The sequence below is a fragment of the Myotis nattereri genome (assembly GCF_964212035.1).
Source record: "Myotis nattereri genome assembly, chromosome: 9".
Taxonomy (NCBI): domain Eukaryota; kingdom Metazoa; phylum Chordata; class Mammalia; order Chiroptera; family Vespertilionidae; genus Myotis; species Myotis nattereri.
This window is the reverse complement of record NC_138084.1, coordinates 4,686,018-4,702,607: the sequence shown is the minus strand read 5'-3', so window position 1 is coordinate 4,702,607 and position 16,590 is coordinate 4,686,018. Positions and strand designations below refer to the sequence as shown.

The 16,590-nt window shown below is 59.3% G+C and overlaps 1 protein-coding gene across 4 annotated transcripts; it reads left to right on the top strand.

Annotated features, from left to right (window-relative positions):
• Nucleotides 1-27: 27 nt before the first annotated feature.
• RASGRP2 (RAS guanyl releasing protein 2) lies at nucleotides 28-15,829 on the top strand. 4 transcript variants are annotated; one of them, XM_081099421.1, is made up of 17 exons: nucleotides 28-300; nucleotides 2,690-2,830; nucleotides 3,479-3,581; nucleotides 4,039-4,101; nucleotides 4,392-4,523; nucleotides 5,246-5,396; nucleotides 5,607-5,780; nucleotides 5,922-6,038; nucleotides 7,308-7,589; nucleotides 8,750-8,827; nucleotides 9,113-9,235; nucleotides 9,479-9,594; nucleotides 13,326-13,467; nucleotides 13,741-13,777; nucleotides 14,343-14,519; nucleotides 15,391-15,454; nucleotides 15,615-15,829. In XM_081099421.1, the coding sequence occupies exons 2-16, from the start codon at nucleotides 2,758-2,760 to the stop codon at nucleotides 15,447-15,449; spliced, it is 1,827 nt and encodes a 608-aa protein (XP_080955547.1). In that variant the 5' UTR covers nucleotides 28-300; nucleotides 2,690-2,757; the 3' UTR covers nucleotides 15,450-15,454; nucleotides 15,615-15,829. The 4 variants fall into 4 exon arrangements, with proteins under 4 accessions (XP_080955547.1, XP_080955548.1, XP_080955546.1 ...); XM_081099422.1 differs by lacking the exon at nucleotides 28-300 and adding an exon at nucleotides 421-486; XM_081099420.1 differs by lacking the exon at nucleotides 28-300 and adding an exon at nucleotides 888-1,011.
• The last annotated feature ends 761 nt before the right edge of the window (nucleotides 15,830-16,590 follow it).

The following is a 16,590-nucleotide window of genomic DNA, read 5'->3' as shown; positions in this document are numbered from 1 at the left end:
GAGGGGCCAGCGTCGGGAGGCAGTTTTGGGGCGGGTGGTTTCACAGTAAGTGTGTTTGAACCCACAGTCCGGAAACGGTTACCGGTTCCCCTAGGCCCCGCTGGTGGGGACCCCAACCGCCTGCGGCTGCCCCTCCCCAGCTCCTCCCTGCCCAGGCCTCCGTCTCCAAGCTGCGGAGAATCCACTCGCCGCTGCCCCTTCCCATCTGGCACCGTGGGAGCCAGGCTTCCGGGGCCCCAGTCCCGCCTGTGAGAGTTGGAGCTCCCCCCACATCCCCAGACATCGAGGTCTCGTCTCCAGGTAGCGGCGCTCCCATCCTCCCCTCCCCACAGGGCCTCTCCTCCCCAAACGCGCCCATCTTGCTCTAGCCCCTCCCCCGGGCTGTCACCAGGACCCGGTGCCCCGTGCCCCCATCTTCACCGGGCCTGCGCCCCGCTGCCCGCGGGAGGACGCTCGGCCCCAGGTCGGGGGAGCCCCGTGGGAACGGTTTGTTTCGAAAACAGGAACCGGGCCGGGGGCTGGGCGGGGCGCCCCTTCCCCACCGCAGTCCGCTTCCTGCCCCTCCCGGCTTCCTCTGCCCAGCGCCAGGCGGGGCGGGGGGCACAGGGGCGTCCGGGTCGGGGGAGAGCGCCCTTGGTTCAGTCCCCCACTCCCGCCCGGCTCTGCCTGACCGCCGCTCTCCCGCCCTCGGCGCAGCGCGTGGCGCAGCCCCGCGCCCCGACCCCGGCCTCCGGGCGGCGCGGCAGGGGAGGGGTTAAGCTGCCGCAGGGACCGCCGCGTGCGGGCGAGAGGGCGCCCCGGTGGGGGAGGCGCGGCGGCGGTGCGGAGTCCCGCGCAGGGCGGGGCGGGGCGGGAGGGGAGGGGGCGGCCACGCGCGGGGCGGGGCGGCGGGGAGCGGGGCAGCGGCGCGGAGAGCGGGCGGGAGCCGCAGCCGCAGCGAGGCTGGCGGGCAGAGCGCACGGAGGTGGCGCCTCCCGGGCCGGGTGCGTCCTCCTTGCCCGGGTCCCAAGAGTGAGTGGAGCGTGCGCGGGCGGGGCGCCGCCCTGGGAGGCCTGGGCGCTAGGGCCCCAGGGGCGGCGGGGGGCTGGTGGGTGGGGAGGCTGCCCAGGGTGTCGGGAGGGAGAGCTGAGGCGCCCGGACCACCCCCGGGAGGGGGCGGCATCGCGGCGCGCGCGGCCCTTCCCGGCCAGGTCTCAGTGGGACCTCCCCCCAGGACACCCCCATTTGACATATGAGAAAATTGAGGCTCCGAGAGGCCAAGTGACTCTCAAGGTCACACAGCAAGGAAGTGGCAGAGTCCGCGGGGATGGCTCTGGGCGGGTCCTAGGAAAAGTCAGCCCGGGACTCGGTGGAGGAGCCCCCGCCCCCAGCCCGAGGGGGTATGCTAGGGGCGCGGGGCCTTTTCCTGGCACAAAGCTCTGCCCGTGGCCCGCGGGGGCTGCGGGTGGTGGTGAGGGGTGTTAGGGCGTTTGACCCCAGGGCTGGCTGGACCGCAGGTGCAGAGGTGGTGGTGGATGGGCGTGTGTGTGCGCCCACGGGGTGTGTGCATATGTGCAAGAGTGTACATGCGTGTAGGTGCACTGTCTGGCGTGTGTGCACACGTGTGCGGATGTCAGCGCTGCCGTGGCTGAGGAGTCAGCCCCATGAGTGGGTTTGCATTCTGCGTAGAGGGCTGGCTCTGTGTGCCAGAGGGTCGTAGGTGTGCGCTGGGTGTGGGTGCCATTGTGTGTGTGACACGGAAGATGGCAGGCGAATGCCTGAGGCCCGGTGTGTGTGAGCTGGGGCGTCTTGCACCCCCATGTGGGTCCCTAGCCTCGGGTATGGATGAGTGTCCCTGATGGGTGCGTACGGAGTTGCTGGGGGTGCCATACAGGCACTCTCCAGCCCCCACGGCAATGGCGCCCCCTTCTGGGCATCAGCTGTGTGCGCTCACAGCGCAGCTGTGCTGTATGGAGCCGGGTCAGCAGCCCGGGCTGGGGAGGAGGAGGGTGGCGCGCGGAAAGGCTGAGCCGGGACCCCTGGGACCTCCACGGAGGAGGTCGCTGGGGAGCGCGTTTCCCAGGCTCAGGCTTCCCGCTGACGCCTCCGGCCGCAGGGCTCCCCCCACCCCCGCCCTAGGAATGTTCTCCGCTCCGCTCTCCTCCCCAAGGGCAGGCCCCTGGGGGCCGCTGCAGCCCCACCTCCCCTTCCCGGGAGCCCAGACGGGGGCCCAGCGGGCCGGACGCCTGGGTTCCTACCCCCTCCCATCCCAGAAAGAAATTCCTCCGAGGTCCCCTCAGGCTCTGGGTTCCCAAAATAACCCTGCGGGGGAAGGGAGGCTGAGGGAGGGGAGCGAGGGGGCGCAGAGCCGGGCTGCGGTGGCTGCAGGTGCCTCCGGGGAGGGGGCGCGAGGAACAGAGGGCGTGGGGGGGGAGCACCAACAAGCCCCCGGAGTCCCGGCTCGTCCCCATCCCCAGGGAGTCCCTCGGCCTCTGGCGACTCCGAGGGTGGGCCGGAAGTCTCTGGGCCAGCCCGTTTCCCAACTGGTGGGTTGCACCATCCCGGGCCAGACCGTTTAACCCGGGAGTGGCCGCGGCCGGCGACTCCGCCCCTGCCCAGCAGGGGGCGTGCCCGCCCCGCCCCGTTCCTGCCCACCGGCCGCTCCCCCGCCCGGCCTCCGCGGACTCCCACTCTGCCTCTCCCGGGACAGGGGTCCAGTCCGAGCCCCGTGGGAGGCTCCCGGAGCGCCTCGTGGCCCAGCCTACCGGCGCGGCGGCCATGGCGGGCACCCTCGACCTGGACAAGGGCTGCACGGTGGAGGAGCTGCTCCGCGGCTGCATCGAAGCCTTCGGTGAGTGGCGCGGGCGCACAGCCGGAGCCGGCGGGACCCTGACTCCGGACCGCTCCCAGGCCAGGCTCTGGCCCCGACCCCCTCGGCTCCGCATCCTGCACCTTCCTCGAGGAGAGGTCCCCGTGCTTCAGAAAGAGAGAGAAAATGTTCCCCTTCCCCAGCATGTCGCGTTGAAGGCAGGGATGCGGGTCCCCAGACTCTTGACACACGGGGTGCATTATCTGCCCCCCCCCCCGCCCCCCGGGAATCCGGAGGAACTCTCTATCTCCGGCCTAGGAACTGTTTCCGGCTGATGCGGGTGGCTTATCTGGTGAAGGGGTGCCCCTTCCCCCAAGCACTCAGGAAATGACCTCTGGATTCTTGACCCTGGGGAACCCAGGCTCCTTCCGCCCCAGCTGGTTCCCCTCCTGAGGATGGGCCGGACTCAGACACTCCCCCCTCCATCCAGTTCCTCGGGTCCAGCCTGTGTCTCTCCCACCCTACCTCCTCTTTCTAACCTGCCTCTGGCTCTGGGAATCCTGGGAAAGCTGGAGATTGGGGTTGGGGTGGGGTGGAGGGAGAAGATACCCTTCTGGCTGAGGGGTAGGGGTTAGAGACGGGGCTGCTGGACAAAGAGTCAACCCGCTCCTCTCTGCCCCTCGGAGCTAGATGACTCCGGGAAGGTGCGGGACCCGCAGCTGGTACGCATGTTCCTCATGATGCACCCCTGGTACATCCCTTCATCCCAGCTGGCGGCCAAGCTGCTCCACATATATCCTTCCTGGTCTCACCCCGCAGCCCAGCCCCCCCAGCCAGCCCCTGGTCCCGATGGGCTTCACTCTAGAGGCGGACCGCCTGCGTCCCAGAGTTCAGGCTTGGCCCAGCCTCCCTAAGGCCCAGGCAGTCCTGACTGCCTCCCCAACCTAGGCCTTGCCTCCCGCTCCCTACAGTCTGGGACCCTTCCCTACTGTCAGCTTGGTCTGCCTCTTGCCTCTGCCAGAAACCAGGCCCTGCTCTCAGCGCCCCCAGAACCTAGCCTCTTCCCTCTCACCTCCCTCTCCTGCTCAGCGCTCATCCCTCCCTGCAGCCTCTGTCCAGAGCCTCGGCCTGGGCCTGCCCCACCCCTGCTCCAGGTCCTTCCCCCAGCATTTCTCCTGGAACCAGGCCCCGTCCCCTGCCTCCCTTTGTAGATGTAGGCTGCTCTCTGCTTTTCCTTAACTCTCTGTCACCTACCAACAATCCCGGAAGGACAACTCCAGCTCCATGCAGGTGAAAACATGTCATCTGGTTAGGTGAGTCCTCCCTCCTGGGGCACCTTCCCCTCCCTCCCCTGCCCCAGGCCCTGGCCTGACGCAGTTGGTCATGTGGGTTTGCCCCCGGCTCTGTCCATGGTGGGCGCGCTGCCACAGGCCTGCCCGTTCTGGTCCTGGCCTAGGTTTTCTCATCTGTCCAAAGAGGGTGGAGAAGGACAGAGCCAGGACAGGGGGAACCGTGGTCTGAAGCTCTCTCCCCCTTTTGTGGGGAGTTACCACGCCAGGGGCGGGGGGGGGGGGCACCTTGGGTGACTCCCACTCTCCCGCAGGTACTGGATCTCAGCATTCCCAGCAGAGTTTGACTTGAACCATGAGCTCGCTGAGCAGATCAAGGAGTTGAAGGCTCTGCTGGACCAAGAAGGGAACCGCAGGCATAGCAGCCTCATCGACATCGAGAGCGTGTGCGTGGGGGGAGCCTGGGGGCAGGGCAGGCGTTCGGCACCCTACACTGTCTGTGCTTAATAAATGTTTGTTAAATTGAATGAGTGAGGGTCACGTCCCTCTCTTGCTTAAAAGCCTTCTGTGGTTCTCTGTCGCCTTCAAAATGTCTCGGCTGGGGATTAGGGCCTCTCATGGCATCTGCCTCACCTTCCACAGCCCTGCGCGCATCCCACGCACCTCATCCTGCAGTCACACGGGTCCACGCGCCATTCTCCAGCCCTGCATCCTCTCCCATCACCATGCTCTGCTCATACCGCTCCCCTTGCATCTCTGTGTTATCACATGCAGCTCCGGCGTGGAGTGTCTGTGGGCTCGGAGGGCCCAGGCTTTTCCGGGGCGGGACGTGTTGTTCCCTCCTCTGCTCCCCCGTGGCACTTTGTGCAAAGACCTGTACACACACCACGCTGTTTCGTGATTGTTTGTTTCTGTGTCCGCCTCCCTCAGTAGCCTGTGAGCTCCTCGGGGGCAGGAACATGTCTTGCTCATCTCTGACCCCCAGCGTCTAGCACAGTGCCTGGCACAGAGTACGTCTTCCATGATTGCGTGTGGAGTGCATGAGGAGGGGCGACTGCAGGAGCTCTGGGACCGGGGACAGTGTGGAGGTCCTCAGTCGGCCCGAGTGGCATGTGTTTGCATGAGGGGGGGTGTCTCCGGCAAAGGGCTCACTGCCCTGCCCCCCCAGCCCCACCTACAAGTGGCAGCGGCAGGTGACGCAGCGGAACCCAGTGGGACAGAAAAAGCGCAAGATGTCCCTGTTGTTTGACCACCTGGAGCCCATGGAGCTGGCGGAGCATCTCACCTACCTGGAGTACCGCTCCTTCTGCAAGATCCTGGTGTGGCCCGAGGGCCTTCGGTCAGGGGTGGGGTGCAGGCTGGGGCTGGGGCTGGGGTTGGGGTCCCAGAAGGGCAGCATCCTTGGGGTAGGTGGGGTCACAGGGTGGGCGGCTGGTTTCAGTATAACCACCACAGGGCACCTGCAGGGGAGGAGTGGCTGTGGGTGAAGGGAGGGGCTCCCCAGGCACTGAGGCTGCTCCCGCCCCCAGTTCCAGGACTATCACAGTTTTGTGACTCACGGCTGCACCGTGGACAACCCTGTGCTGGAGCGATTCATCTCCCTTTTCAACAGTGTCTCGCAGTGGGTCCAGCTCATGATCCTCAGCAAGCCCACCGCCCCCCAGCGGGCCCTGGTCATCACACACTTCGTCCACGTGGCAGAGGTCCTGTCCCTCCCCTGTTCCCTCCCTGCTCCCCAACTGCCAGGACCCCGCGGCCTCCTCTCCAGAAAAGCTGGGCCAAATTCTGGACCCATTCAGTGATGCCCCTCCCCCTTCCGCCCCCCCCCCTCCTTTGTCCCCCAGAAGCTGCTACAGCTGCAGAACTTCAACACGCTGATGGCGGTGGTCGGGGGCCTGAGCCACAGCTCCATCTCTCGCCTCAAGGAGACCCACAGCCACGTTAGCCCCGAGACCATCAAGGTGCCTGGGGCCGGGGGGTCAGGGGAGCAGCCTTGTCCAGCCCTGGGCTCCGCCTGCCTTCCCAGGTCTGGCTCCCCTGGGAACTCACAGCAGTGGGCTGGGCACTCCCGCCCTCATTTGACAGATGGGGAAACTGAGGCTTGGAGGGATCAAATGCTTTCGCCACGTCACACAATGAACGCGGCAGCGCGGGGCTCACAGGCCTGCCCGACTCCGAAGCTGCTGTTTTCTCCTCCTTTGGTCTCGCTTAGCATATTGGGTGACATACATACGAAAAGTATATAAACATGTACAGTTAAAAGAAAGGTGAGAAAGAAAACACCCAGTGACACCACCCAGGTCAAGAGCTAGAACATCGACAGCCCCCGAAGCCCCCAGCGCCTTGGAGCATAGCCCCCTCCCCGGCAGAGTGACCAATGTCCCGCCTGTCGCAACGATGACCCTGCTTTTCCTCATGGCTTTACCACTCAGGCATGCACCCCAAAACAACATGGGGTTTGTGTTGCCTGTTTTTGAACTTTCTATAAATGGGATTATGTTGTTGATGTTACTTTATATCTTCTTTCATTCTTGCATTCTGTTATGTGGAACACGCGTTCATTCATTTTCATCACTACATAATGTTTTTTTAAAATATATTTTTATTGATTTTTTTACAGAGAGGAAGGGAGAGAGATAGAGAGTTAGAAACATCGATGAGAGAGAAACATCGATCAGCTGCCTCCTGCACATCTCCCACTGGGGCTGTGCCCGCAACCAAGGTACATGCCCCTGACCGGAACCGAACCTGGGACCCTTGAGTCCGCAGGCCGACGCTCTATCCGCTGAGCCAAACTGGTTAGGGCCCCACATAATGTTTTATTGTAAGTCCACTCTGATGTACAATCTACTCCACAGTTGGACATTTGGGGTTTTCCCCACTCGGACCGTTAGAACGACACACCCAAGAACGTCGTTCTAATTATCCCTGCGCTGCTTTGCCTCTCTCAGCCTCGGTTTCCTCTCCTGTTAAATGCTGATAACCCAAGGCCAGGCCTGGTGTGCAGGTGTGGTACTTGGTAGTGGGCGTTCCCTTGAACTCATGACCTATTAACTCTGACCCTCAGGGGTGAAGGGAGCCAGTGCTGGGGGACCGTGAGGGGGGGTTTTGCCTTTTCACCCATCCCTGACTCAGATCCTCATCCTCTCCCACATTTCTAGGGCTGAGAGGGGGGTGATGTTGAGCCAGTGATGGGTGTATGTGTGTGACCTTCCGCCCTTTGCCCCCAGCTCTGGGAAGGTCTGACGGAACTGGTGACGGCCACCAGCAACTACGGCAACTACCGGCGGCGGCTGGCAGCCTGCGTGGGCTTCCGCTTCCCCATCCTGGGCGTGCACCTCAAGGACCTGGTGGCCCTGCAGCTGGCACTGCCTGACTGGCTGGACCCTGCCCGGACCCGACTTAACGGGGCCAAGATGAAGCAGCTGTTCAGCATCTTGGAGGAGCTGGCCATGGTGACCAGCCTCCAGCCACCAGTGCAGGCCAACCCTGACCTGCTGAGCCTGCTCACGGTGAGGGCAGGCACCAGGCTGACAACCGTGGCGGGTCCTGGGTTCCCACATGGCTGCAGGCCTGGCCGGGGGCTCTTGGTTTGGAGCAAGGGACTGAGACCCAGCCTGGGCTCCGGGCTTGGAGTGAATTCTGAGATAGGCTCCAGGCTCCAGGCTCCAGGCTCCAGGCTCCAGGCTCCAGGCTCCAGGCAGGACTGTGGCCTGAGGTCTGCTCTCAAGGTTGGCGTGAGGGTCCTGGGTTGAGGTACCAGCAGTTCTGGGCTTGACCTTGGACCCGGTTTTGAGGTCTAGGGTGGGAGCTGGGTTCTACTCTAGATCTGAGCCAGGTTCTAGACCAGGGGTGGGCAAACTTTTTGACTCGAGGGCCACAATGGGTTCTTAAACTGGACCGGAGGGCCGGAACAAAAGCATGGATGGAGTGTTTGTGTGAACTAATATAAATTCAAAGTAAACATCATTACATAAAAGGGTACGGTCTTTTATTTCAATAGTTTTATTCATTTCAAACGGGCCGGATGCGGCCCGCGGGCCGTAGTTTGCCCACGGCTGTTCTAGACATTGGGCTGGGGCTTAGCTTTTCGGTTTAGAGGGATTGTTAGCTACCCCCAGGCTCTGGGCTGAAGTCTGAGCTGGATTGGATTCTGAATGCTGGGTTGGGTTCTAGGTTGGGGGTGAATTTGAGGTCTTGGCTGGGTTCTGACCTGGATTCTTTTTTTAAAATTTTATTTTATTAACAGGGAGGGAGAAAGAGAGAGAGAGAGAGAGAGAGAGAGAGAGAGAGAGAGAGAGAGAGAGAGAGAGAAGAGAAACATCAACACAAGAGAAGCATTTATCAGTTGCCTCCCATATGCACCCGACCTATTGGTGTACAGGATGATGCGCCAACCAGCTGAGCCACACCGGCCAGGACCTGACCTGGCTTCTGGCTGAGGCCTTGACAGTGCACTTTGCTCGAGGTTTAGGGGGAGCTTGGCCTGTGGTCTGTGTGCTGGGCTGGCATGTGGCTGCTGGGGTGTGTTCTCAGCTGGCCTTGTCCTGAGCCTGTCTTCTGGCCTGGGCTCGGGCTGAGCTGCAGTCTCTGCCGGACCTGTGACCTGGGCTCCAGGCAGTGGGCTCCTGAGAGCAGCCAGGCCTGTGGCTGACAGACCTGTGTGTCGCAGGTGTCGCTGGATCAGTATCAGACGGAGGACGAGCTCTACCAGCTGTCCCTGCAGCGGGAGCCGCGCTGCAAGTCCTCGGTGAGAAGGGGATTCTCCTTCTCCACTCCTCCCCCCAGCCACCGCCCCCCTCCCCCCGACCCGGCCCCAAGCCCAGGATGTGAGGGCCTTTATTTGGTGGAGAGTTTTCCCATTGGGAGGGGTTAGGTGGGTGTGGGTGGTCCTAGGGCAGGCTCAAACGTAGCTGCTGCTGCACCCGTCCTGCCTGTTGTGCAGGCTCCCTTACCCCTGGCTTCTCCTCTCCGCTCCCCTGGGCTCTGGGCTCCCCCACCTCTGGCTCTCGCTCAGGCCTGACCGTTCCCACAGCCAACCAGCCCCACCAGCTGCACCCCGCCGCCCCAGGCCCCTGTGCTGGAGGAATGGACCTCAGCGGCCAAACCCAAGCTGGACCAGGCGCTCGTGGTGGAGCACATCGAGAAGATGGTGGAGGTGAGCCCCTGCGCCAGGCTCTGAAGCCTTAGGACGCTGGTTTTGCCAAGTTCAAGGGCCAGCACTCGCTCTCCAGAAGGCATGGGCTATGGGAGAGGGAGGTGGGGCGGGGGGGGTGGGGAGGGGGGAGAGATGGACAGCTGCCCACATCTGGACACCCTTTCACACGGACTGAGAGCGCAGGCAGGATGAGCTGATGGTGCTTTTTTTCTCCTGTCCTCTGCGTCCCTCTGTGTCCCCAAGTCTGTGTTCCGGAACTTTGACGTCGACGGGGATGGCCACATCTCTCAGGAAGAGTTCCAGATCATCCGTGGGAACTTCCCTTACCTCAGCGCCTTTGGGGACCTCGACCAGAACCAGTGAGGAGGGCTGGGGGCCGGGGAGGGGGAAGGCAAGCTCACTTCCCCTTGGGGTTCAGTTTCCTTCTGTGCACGGTCAGGCCATTGGACCAGACGCTCTCGGCAGAGAAAGCTGCCCCTGTGGGAAGGAACTCTCACGCGGGGTCACAGGGCGCCTGAAAGCAGCCAGGCCCGTGGCTCACCCATCCTGACAGACGGGGGCTCCACGGGCATCTTACAAAGACGGTGGCCTGGGCACTGCTTCTCCACCAGTGCCGTTCCATTTGCGGGGCTCCCAGCTGGTGCACAGTGTGGGCAAGGGGAACCCCTGGGCAGCCTGTTTTAATGAATAGATAAGACAGGCCTGTAATTAGCACCCACTTGCTTATCAACAATTCACAAGCTGACAATTTGGACAAACAGCTGGTTGTCTGAGGTAGGTTAAATGTGCCCCCTGCAACCATAATCATATCTGTTTTGCTGAACAGATAAAATTCCAATCAAAATTTACAGGTCAAGATCTTTTTAAATGTTAAATGTTGATCTGTATTTAAAAACCTGGTTTTTTTTTCCCCATAATGCAAAAATCCCTGGTTTAAAAAAAAACAGGTGGTAAAATAGATTTGTAATAAACAAAGTGTATAAAGTAAGAAGTGAAAAGTTGCCTTCCTCCTTTCCTAGCTGAAGAGGTTATTATCATAACTTCCTAGTAAGCCCCTTGGCAGGGTTCCTGGTTTGGCAATGTGCGTATCCTTCCAGTCTTTTTTTCTTTTCTTTCATGCATGTGCAAATTGACAGATTTTGTTTGCCTGTGTTTGTGTCATGGACAAACAGAATTATAGCATAAATCCAGCTCTGCCCATGGTGTTTGTTGTAACTGTTTTGTTTCTCCACCCAGAGTTGAGACAGAGTTCCATGTTATCTCCCTGGGCAGGGGAGGGGGGGAGGGGGAGGTTCAGGCCACACTTTCAGTGAGGATGCAGCCCTCAGAGACCTTTGAGGCCCAGCTTCAAGCTGGAGTCTCAGCCTTAGCTCCTCACCACCTGCAAGCCCCCGGCCTTGGGCCTCCTCTGGTTGGGTATCAAAACCCAGCACCTGACCCTGGCTGGTTGCCAGCTAGATCCCCAGTAGGGGGCATGCAGGAGGCAGCTGATTGATGTTTCTCTCCCTCTCCCTCCCTCTCTCTCTCAAATCAATACAAATATATTTAAACACACACACACACACACACACACACACACACACCATCACCACCACCACCACCACCACCACCACCACCACCACCACCAGCAACAGCAATCGCCATAAAACCAGCACCTGGCTGGCCAGGAGGGAGACCAGCAACCCAGTGTCAGGTCCCAACTCACTGCCTCAGCTTGACGCTCCCTCTTTGGTTCTGGAACTTGGGGGTTTCCATTATTTTTTCTTTCAAACTCACTATGCATTTAAAGCTATTTTTTTAAAAAAATATATTTTATTGATTTTTTACAGAGAGGAAGGGAGAGGGATAGAGAGCCAGAAACATCAATGAGAGAGAGACACCGGTCAGCTGCCTCCCGCACACCTCCCACTGGGGATGTGCCTGCAACCAAGGCACATGCCCTTGACCGGAATCGAACCCGGGACCCCTCAGTTCGCAGGCCGACGCTCTATCCACTGAGCCAACCCGGCTAAAGCTATTTTTTATATTTCACCAGCACCTAGATGTTTATAGCAGTAAGGTTTTCAGGTGTTTTTTTTTTTAGTCACTATCTTGGCAGAACTGCATGCCATGCTTTTTTTTTTTTTGCTTTTGTTTTCCACGTAAACCTTTATCGTGGACATGTCTTCATGCCGATTCATGCAGGACCATGTCATTCTTTAGAGCAGCATCAGAGTAATCCCTTACCTCGCCATTCTTCCGCAGATGGATGAGTAGGTTGTGCCCAGTGTCCGCTGCTAATATAGGCGGGGCTGCTGTGGGCATCTTTGCGGCCATGCACTCAGGCCACTGTTTCTGTAGGAGAAATTCCTAGAAGTGGGATAATTGAATCAAAAGATATGCACATTCTAAATTAGGAGGAGAGACTGCCAAAGTGACCTCAGGCAGGGTGGTGCCAGCTTGCGCCCTCGGCAGCAGCGAACGGGTGCCCATTTCCCAGCTTCCCTGCCAACAGCGGAATCTATAATAAGCTCTACAGTTTTGCCAGTTTAATTGGCAAAGGGTGTCTTGGTTAAATCCGTGTTTCTTCAATGCTAGTGGGGGTAGGATGTCTTTTCATATGTTTATTGGCCACTTATATTTCTCCTGTTAATTGCCTGTTCATAGTCTTTGTCCATTATTCCACCGGGTTTGTTGGTCTTTTTCCTCATTGATTTTTAGAATCTCTGTTAATGGATATTAACCCTTTGCTGTCGAATGTGTTTGCAACTATTTTCCTTCAGTCTGTCCTTTGTGTTGTCTTTTCCCGTATAAAATTCTTTAAAAAGTTTGTGTGTCCAGTATGTCAGTCTTTTTCTCTGTAGCTTCTTAGATCTGTGTTGTGTGTAGAAAGGCCCTCACCCCCTCCAGATTACAAAATGATTCTCTTAAACCTTTTCAGGTTCTTTGATCATTTTTATTATTTTACATTAGCGCGCTCAGTTCGGTGGGAATTTTGTTTCCATGCACAGTCTGAGGCAGGAATCCAGGCGTCTGTTTTTCCCTCACCGGCCAGTTGTTCCAATGCCCCTGAACTTGAAGGACCCCCCGGACCCCACCATGGAGCTCAGATCCCATGGGTGGAGGCTTGCAGCAAGGACCAGCCAGCAGCAGAAACAGCTCCGCGTAGCCCGGGGCCCAGTGACTACCAGACACTCTCCTAAATGCTTCATGTGCGCGATCTCAATCCTCACACCCCCCCCCCCACCCCCCGCCCCCTGAGGTGCAGGGCCGATCATTATTCTCATTTAGAGACGAGGCAATTGAGGCACAGAGAGCTCTAACCAGCTGGAGGTCGCATAGCCAGGAAGTAGTGGAGCCAGGTGTGAATGGAGGTCTGTGGATCTGCAGAGCGCATGCTCACTCTCTCCTAATTGCTGAGAAAGGCATTCTGCGGGCAGCCCTGGAGAAGGGGAGCACTGGCCACAGGGGTCTTTCCCGCAGGGTTATGGGAGCTCCTGGCCCCAGAACTCCCCAGATACCTTTTTTTTAAAAAATATATTTTATTAATTTTTTTACAGAGAGGAAGGGAGAGGGATAGAGAGTCAGAGACATCGATGAGCGAGAAACATCCATCAGCTGCCTCCTGCACATCACCTACTGGGGCTGTGCCCAGCCAAGGTACATGCCCTTGACCGGAATCGAACCTGGGACCCTTGAGTCCGCAGGCCGACGCTCTATCCACTGAGCCAAACCGGTTAGGGCCCCAGAGACCTCTTTAATCCTCGGGGCTCTGAGCTGGTGCTTGTCAGAGCTCAGGGTGGGAAGCAGGGCCTGATGACCGGAGAGAGAGCACAGCCCTCCGCGTTTGCACACCGGCTCTGTGCAGTGGGCAGGGCGGGACGACAATCCCCGTTTTCTGGGGGGGAACCCAGAAGTGACAGGCCCGAGACCACACAGCTGGTTAGTAGCAGCCGCTGCAACTGCCTGGCGCCAGCCCCGTGCTCTTTCTCTTCCCTGCACCAGGGCTCCAAACCAGGAGTTCGGCGAGGACCTTGTGCTTGGTAGGGCTGTTCCCGGTGGGTGGGTGGTCTGGGGCGGGCTCCAACGGAGGTGCTCCCTCCCCCGGCAGGGATGGCTGCATCAGCCGGGAGGAGATGATCTCCTACTTCCTCCGCTCCAGCTCCGTGCTGGGCGGCCGCATGGGCTTCGTGCACAACTTCCAGGAGAGCAACTCCTTGCGCCCGGTTGCCTGCCGCCACTGCAAGACCCTGGTGAGCCCCCGCCCAAGCCACACCCGCCAGCCCCGCCGTCACCCAGCCACGCCCCGCCCTGTTCTCCCTTCTGGCCCCGCCCCCGCCAGAGCCTCTCAGCTCTCAGCCCAGGCCAGCCAGCCTCCTTCGTGTCCCCTGCCTCTCCTCTTGCTATTCTGCATCTAACCCTTGAGGGCCCAGGGAGGGTCAGGCCCAGGCCCTGCCCTTGAGAAGGAAGAAGTAGAGTCATCACCAAATACCTCCCCCCTGCACGGCCCTTCTCCTCTGTTTCAGATCCTGGGCATCTACAAGCAGGGCCTCAAATGCCGAGGTGAGATGGCATGGCGGGGCTACTGGGCTGCTTTTTTGGGAAAGAGTTACTCTCTGCCTGGGGACTCTTATTTTTTTATTTTTATTTTTTTTAAAATATATTTTATTGATTTTTTACAGAGAGGAAGGGAGAGGGATAGAGAGTTAGAAACATCGATGAGAGAGAAACATCGATCAGCTGCCTCCTGCACATCTCCTACTGGGGATGTGCCCGCAACCCAGGTACATGCCCTTGACCGGAATCGAACCTGGGACCCTTCAGTCCGCAGGCCGACGCTCTATCCACTGAGCCAAACCGGTTTCGGCTGGGACTCTTATTTTGGTGGGGCAACTGCAACAAAGTGACGGCCCTTGGAGCCAGGGAGGTGATGATTATATGTGAAGGGTTTTTGGAGACAGCAGAGATGGCACGTAGGGTTAAGAGAGCGCGTTGGAAGGAGACTTTTGTTTTGGTGGGGCAGCTGCTTAGGAGCAAAGGAACCTGGGGAGAGGTGCAGGCCTAGAGGATGGGAGGGAGGGTGTTCTGACCAATGGCCCCGGCTGGGCTCCCCATCTGCCTCCTCCAGCCTGTGGTGTGAACTGCCACAAGCAGTGCAAGGATCGCCTGTCAGTGGAGTGCCGGCGCCGGGCCCAGAGCATGAGTCTGGAGGGGTGTGCATCCTCCCCCTCCCCCACACACACCCACCATCGCACCTTCAGCTTCTCCCTGCCCCGCCCGGGCCGGCGCGGCTCCCGGCCTCCAGGTAAGATGCGGTCTCCTCCTGTATCGGGCCGGTGGAGGGAGGAAGGCAGGGCCATTGTGGCCAAGTCTTAATTCACCCAGGATGGAAACCATTTCAGAGTTTGTATAATTCTCTTATTTTGGTAGGGTGATGGAGAGGGTTGGACTGGTAAGGGTGCCAGAAGGGAGCCAAGGAACCCTTGACCCTCTGAGGCTGAGGAGGAGAGAGACTTTAATATATAAGGAAGAGTAACAGTGAAAGAGGCTTCAAGATTCCAGTCACACTCTTATTTTGTTAGGGGGATTGACAATGGGTTGGAGAGGGAGTTATGTGAGCCATTTACCTGCATTTTCTTGTTTGGCTGCTCGGGACGCATTTTGAGAATTCAAAGCCCCATACCCCGAAAATCACCTGCAGCTCTGGGGGGGGGGGGGAGGGGGCGGTCTCTGGTGGCTTTAGGTCCGTTTGCTGAATGATAATTCCTCAAAGGATTATTTTGCTGAGAGCAGTCTGAGCAACTGTGTTAAACTGGGGTCTAAGGCTGTTGACCACCACCTTTCGGATCGGCCTAAGTCCTCAAACATAGAAAAGATAAAACCATTTGCGCGGAACCCTCCAGAAGTGCTGGTGTCTAGAATGTGCGACACACAAAACTGGCATTTAAGCAAACCGCACTGACAGATCTGCGGCTGCGGAAAAGCGCGACGAACTGAAAACTTAGAAGAGCCTCAAAAATTGGGCCATTTGGTCATTCAGTGAATTGGTCTTTGGTGGATGGGCCTGCTTCCGGGATGGGGCTGGGTGCCTCCTGTGATGGGGGAAGGGCTGCTGAAGGCACTGGGACCCAGGAGTAGATCCTGTGATGAACACCCCACCCCCCACCCCCCTGCAGAGATCCGAGAAGAGGAGGTGCAGACGGTGGAGGACGGAGTGTTTGACATCCACTTGTAATGATGGTGAGTCCTCCCACAGCTTTGGCCAGAGCCTCCACACTGGGGACCGGGGGTGGGGGGGTGGGGTCAGGGAAAGGGCGCTCTGTCCGAATGGCCTGGGCCAGGGGGACCCCTACTTTTGGGGGAAGGTTCTTCCTCACCACCCCTGTTTTTCTCTTCCCAGCTGTGACTGGATCCAGCACTCATGTCTGCCTTGGAGCAAAGACCTGGAGCAGAGCAGGGAGCCGGGTGCTGGGGCAGCAGGCTGGGGCTGGGGGGTGGGGCATGAGGGTGGCATGTGGCTGAGGGCAGGGCCGGGGCTGGCGTCCCTAAGGTTGTACAGACTCTTGTGAATATTTGTATTTTACAGGAATAAAAAGGCCCATGTCATGAACCTAGACCATCAGAGCCAGGACTCCTGGAGGGGGGCGGGACTAGAATGTGGGAGTGGCCACTCTGTAGCCAGAGAATCTTGGGAGATCTGAGGTCTCATGTGTCTGGAATCTTGGGGGGACTGGAATCCTGGGGGCAGAACCTTAGGACCAGAAAACCTTGGAACGTAAGCATCTTGGAGAGGCTCTGAAATCTCGAGGAGTCCAGAATCTCGGGAGCCTAAAACTTGAAACTAGCACTTCTTTGCACCCAGACTGGCTGGGACAGTGGTTTGGGGTGACCATAGCCTTCAGCCCACAGTCCAAATTCCCTTGCTTGACAGGTGGCCTTTCAGCTCCTGTTTGAATTCTTCCAGCCATGGGGAGCTCACTGCAGAGAATCCTGGGAGGGGAAGGGCTGCCCTGAGTGCCAGCTAGGGGGGGCGGTGGGGGGGCTGGGCAGCTTTCCTGCCTGGGGGTAGGGAGGGCTGCGCTTGGGCTTGCAGCCTGCAGGCCTGGTGCTGCTGCCAGCCGGAAGGACAGTGACTTCCAGAGGAAATGCATATTGATCCTGCTCTCAGCCGCCTGTGGCCTCTCCCAACCCAGCTCCTCCCTCCTGAGGTTGCAGCACAGAGGTTTTGGGGGGTCAGTGCTACCCGAGGAAGGCCAAGGCCAGTTCTAAGGCTGGTCTAGGTCAGGAGGGTGAACGGGGGTCTTCTAAAGGGGTTGAAACTGGGCCAGGCTGCCCCTGGGGTCAGGATTGTCCAGACAGCAGCCCTGGGTGTGGGC

What these genes read in the sequence shown, in the direction of transcription:
- RASGRP2 (XM_081099421.1), top strand. Translation starts at nt 2,758, where the DNA reads ATGGCGGGCACCCTCGACCTGGACAAGGGCTGCACGGTGGAGGAGCTG. An exon ending in GCTCCTTCTGCAAGATCCTG is followed by an intron (nt 5,397 to 5,606) that starts GTGTGGCCCGAG and finishes TCCCGCCCCCAG; the next exon opens with TTCCAGGACTATCACAGTTT. An exon ending in GCAGGGCCTCAAATGCCGAG is followed by an intron (nt 13,778 to 14,342) that starts GTGAGATGGCAT and finishes TGCCTCCTCCAG; the next exon opens with CCTGTGGTGTGAACTGCCAC.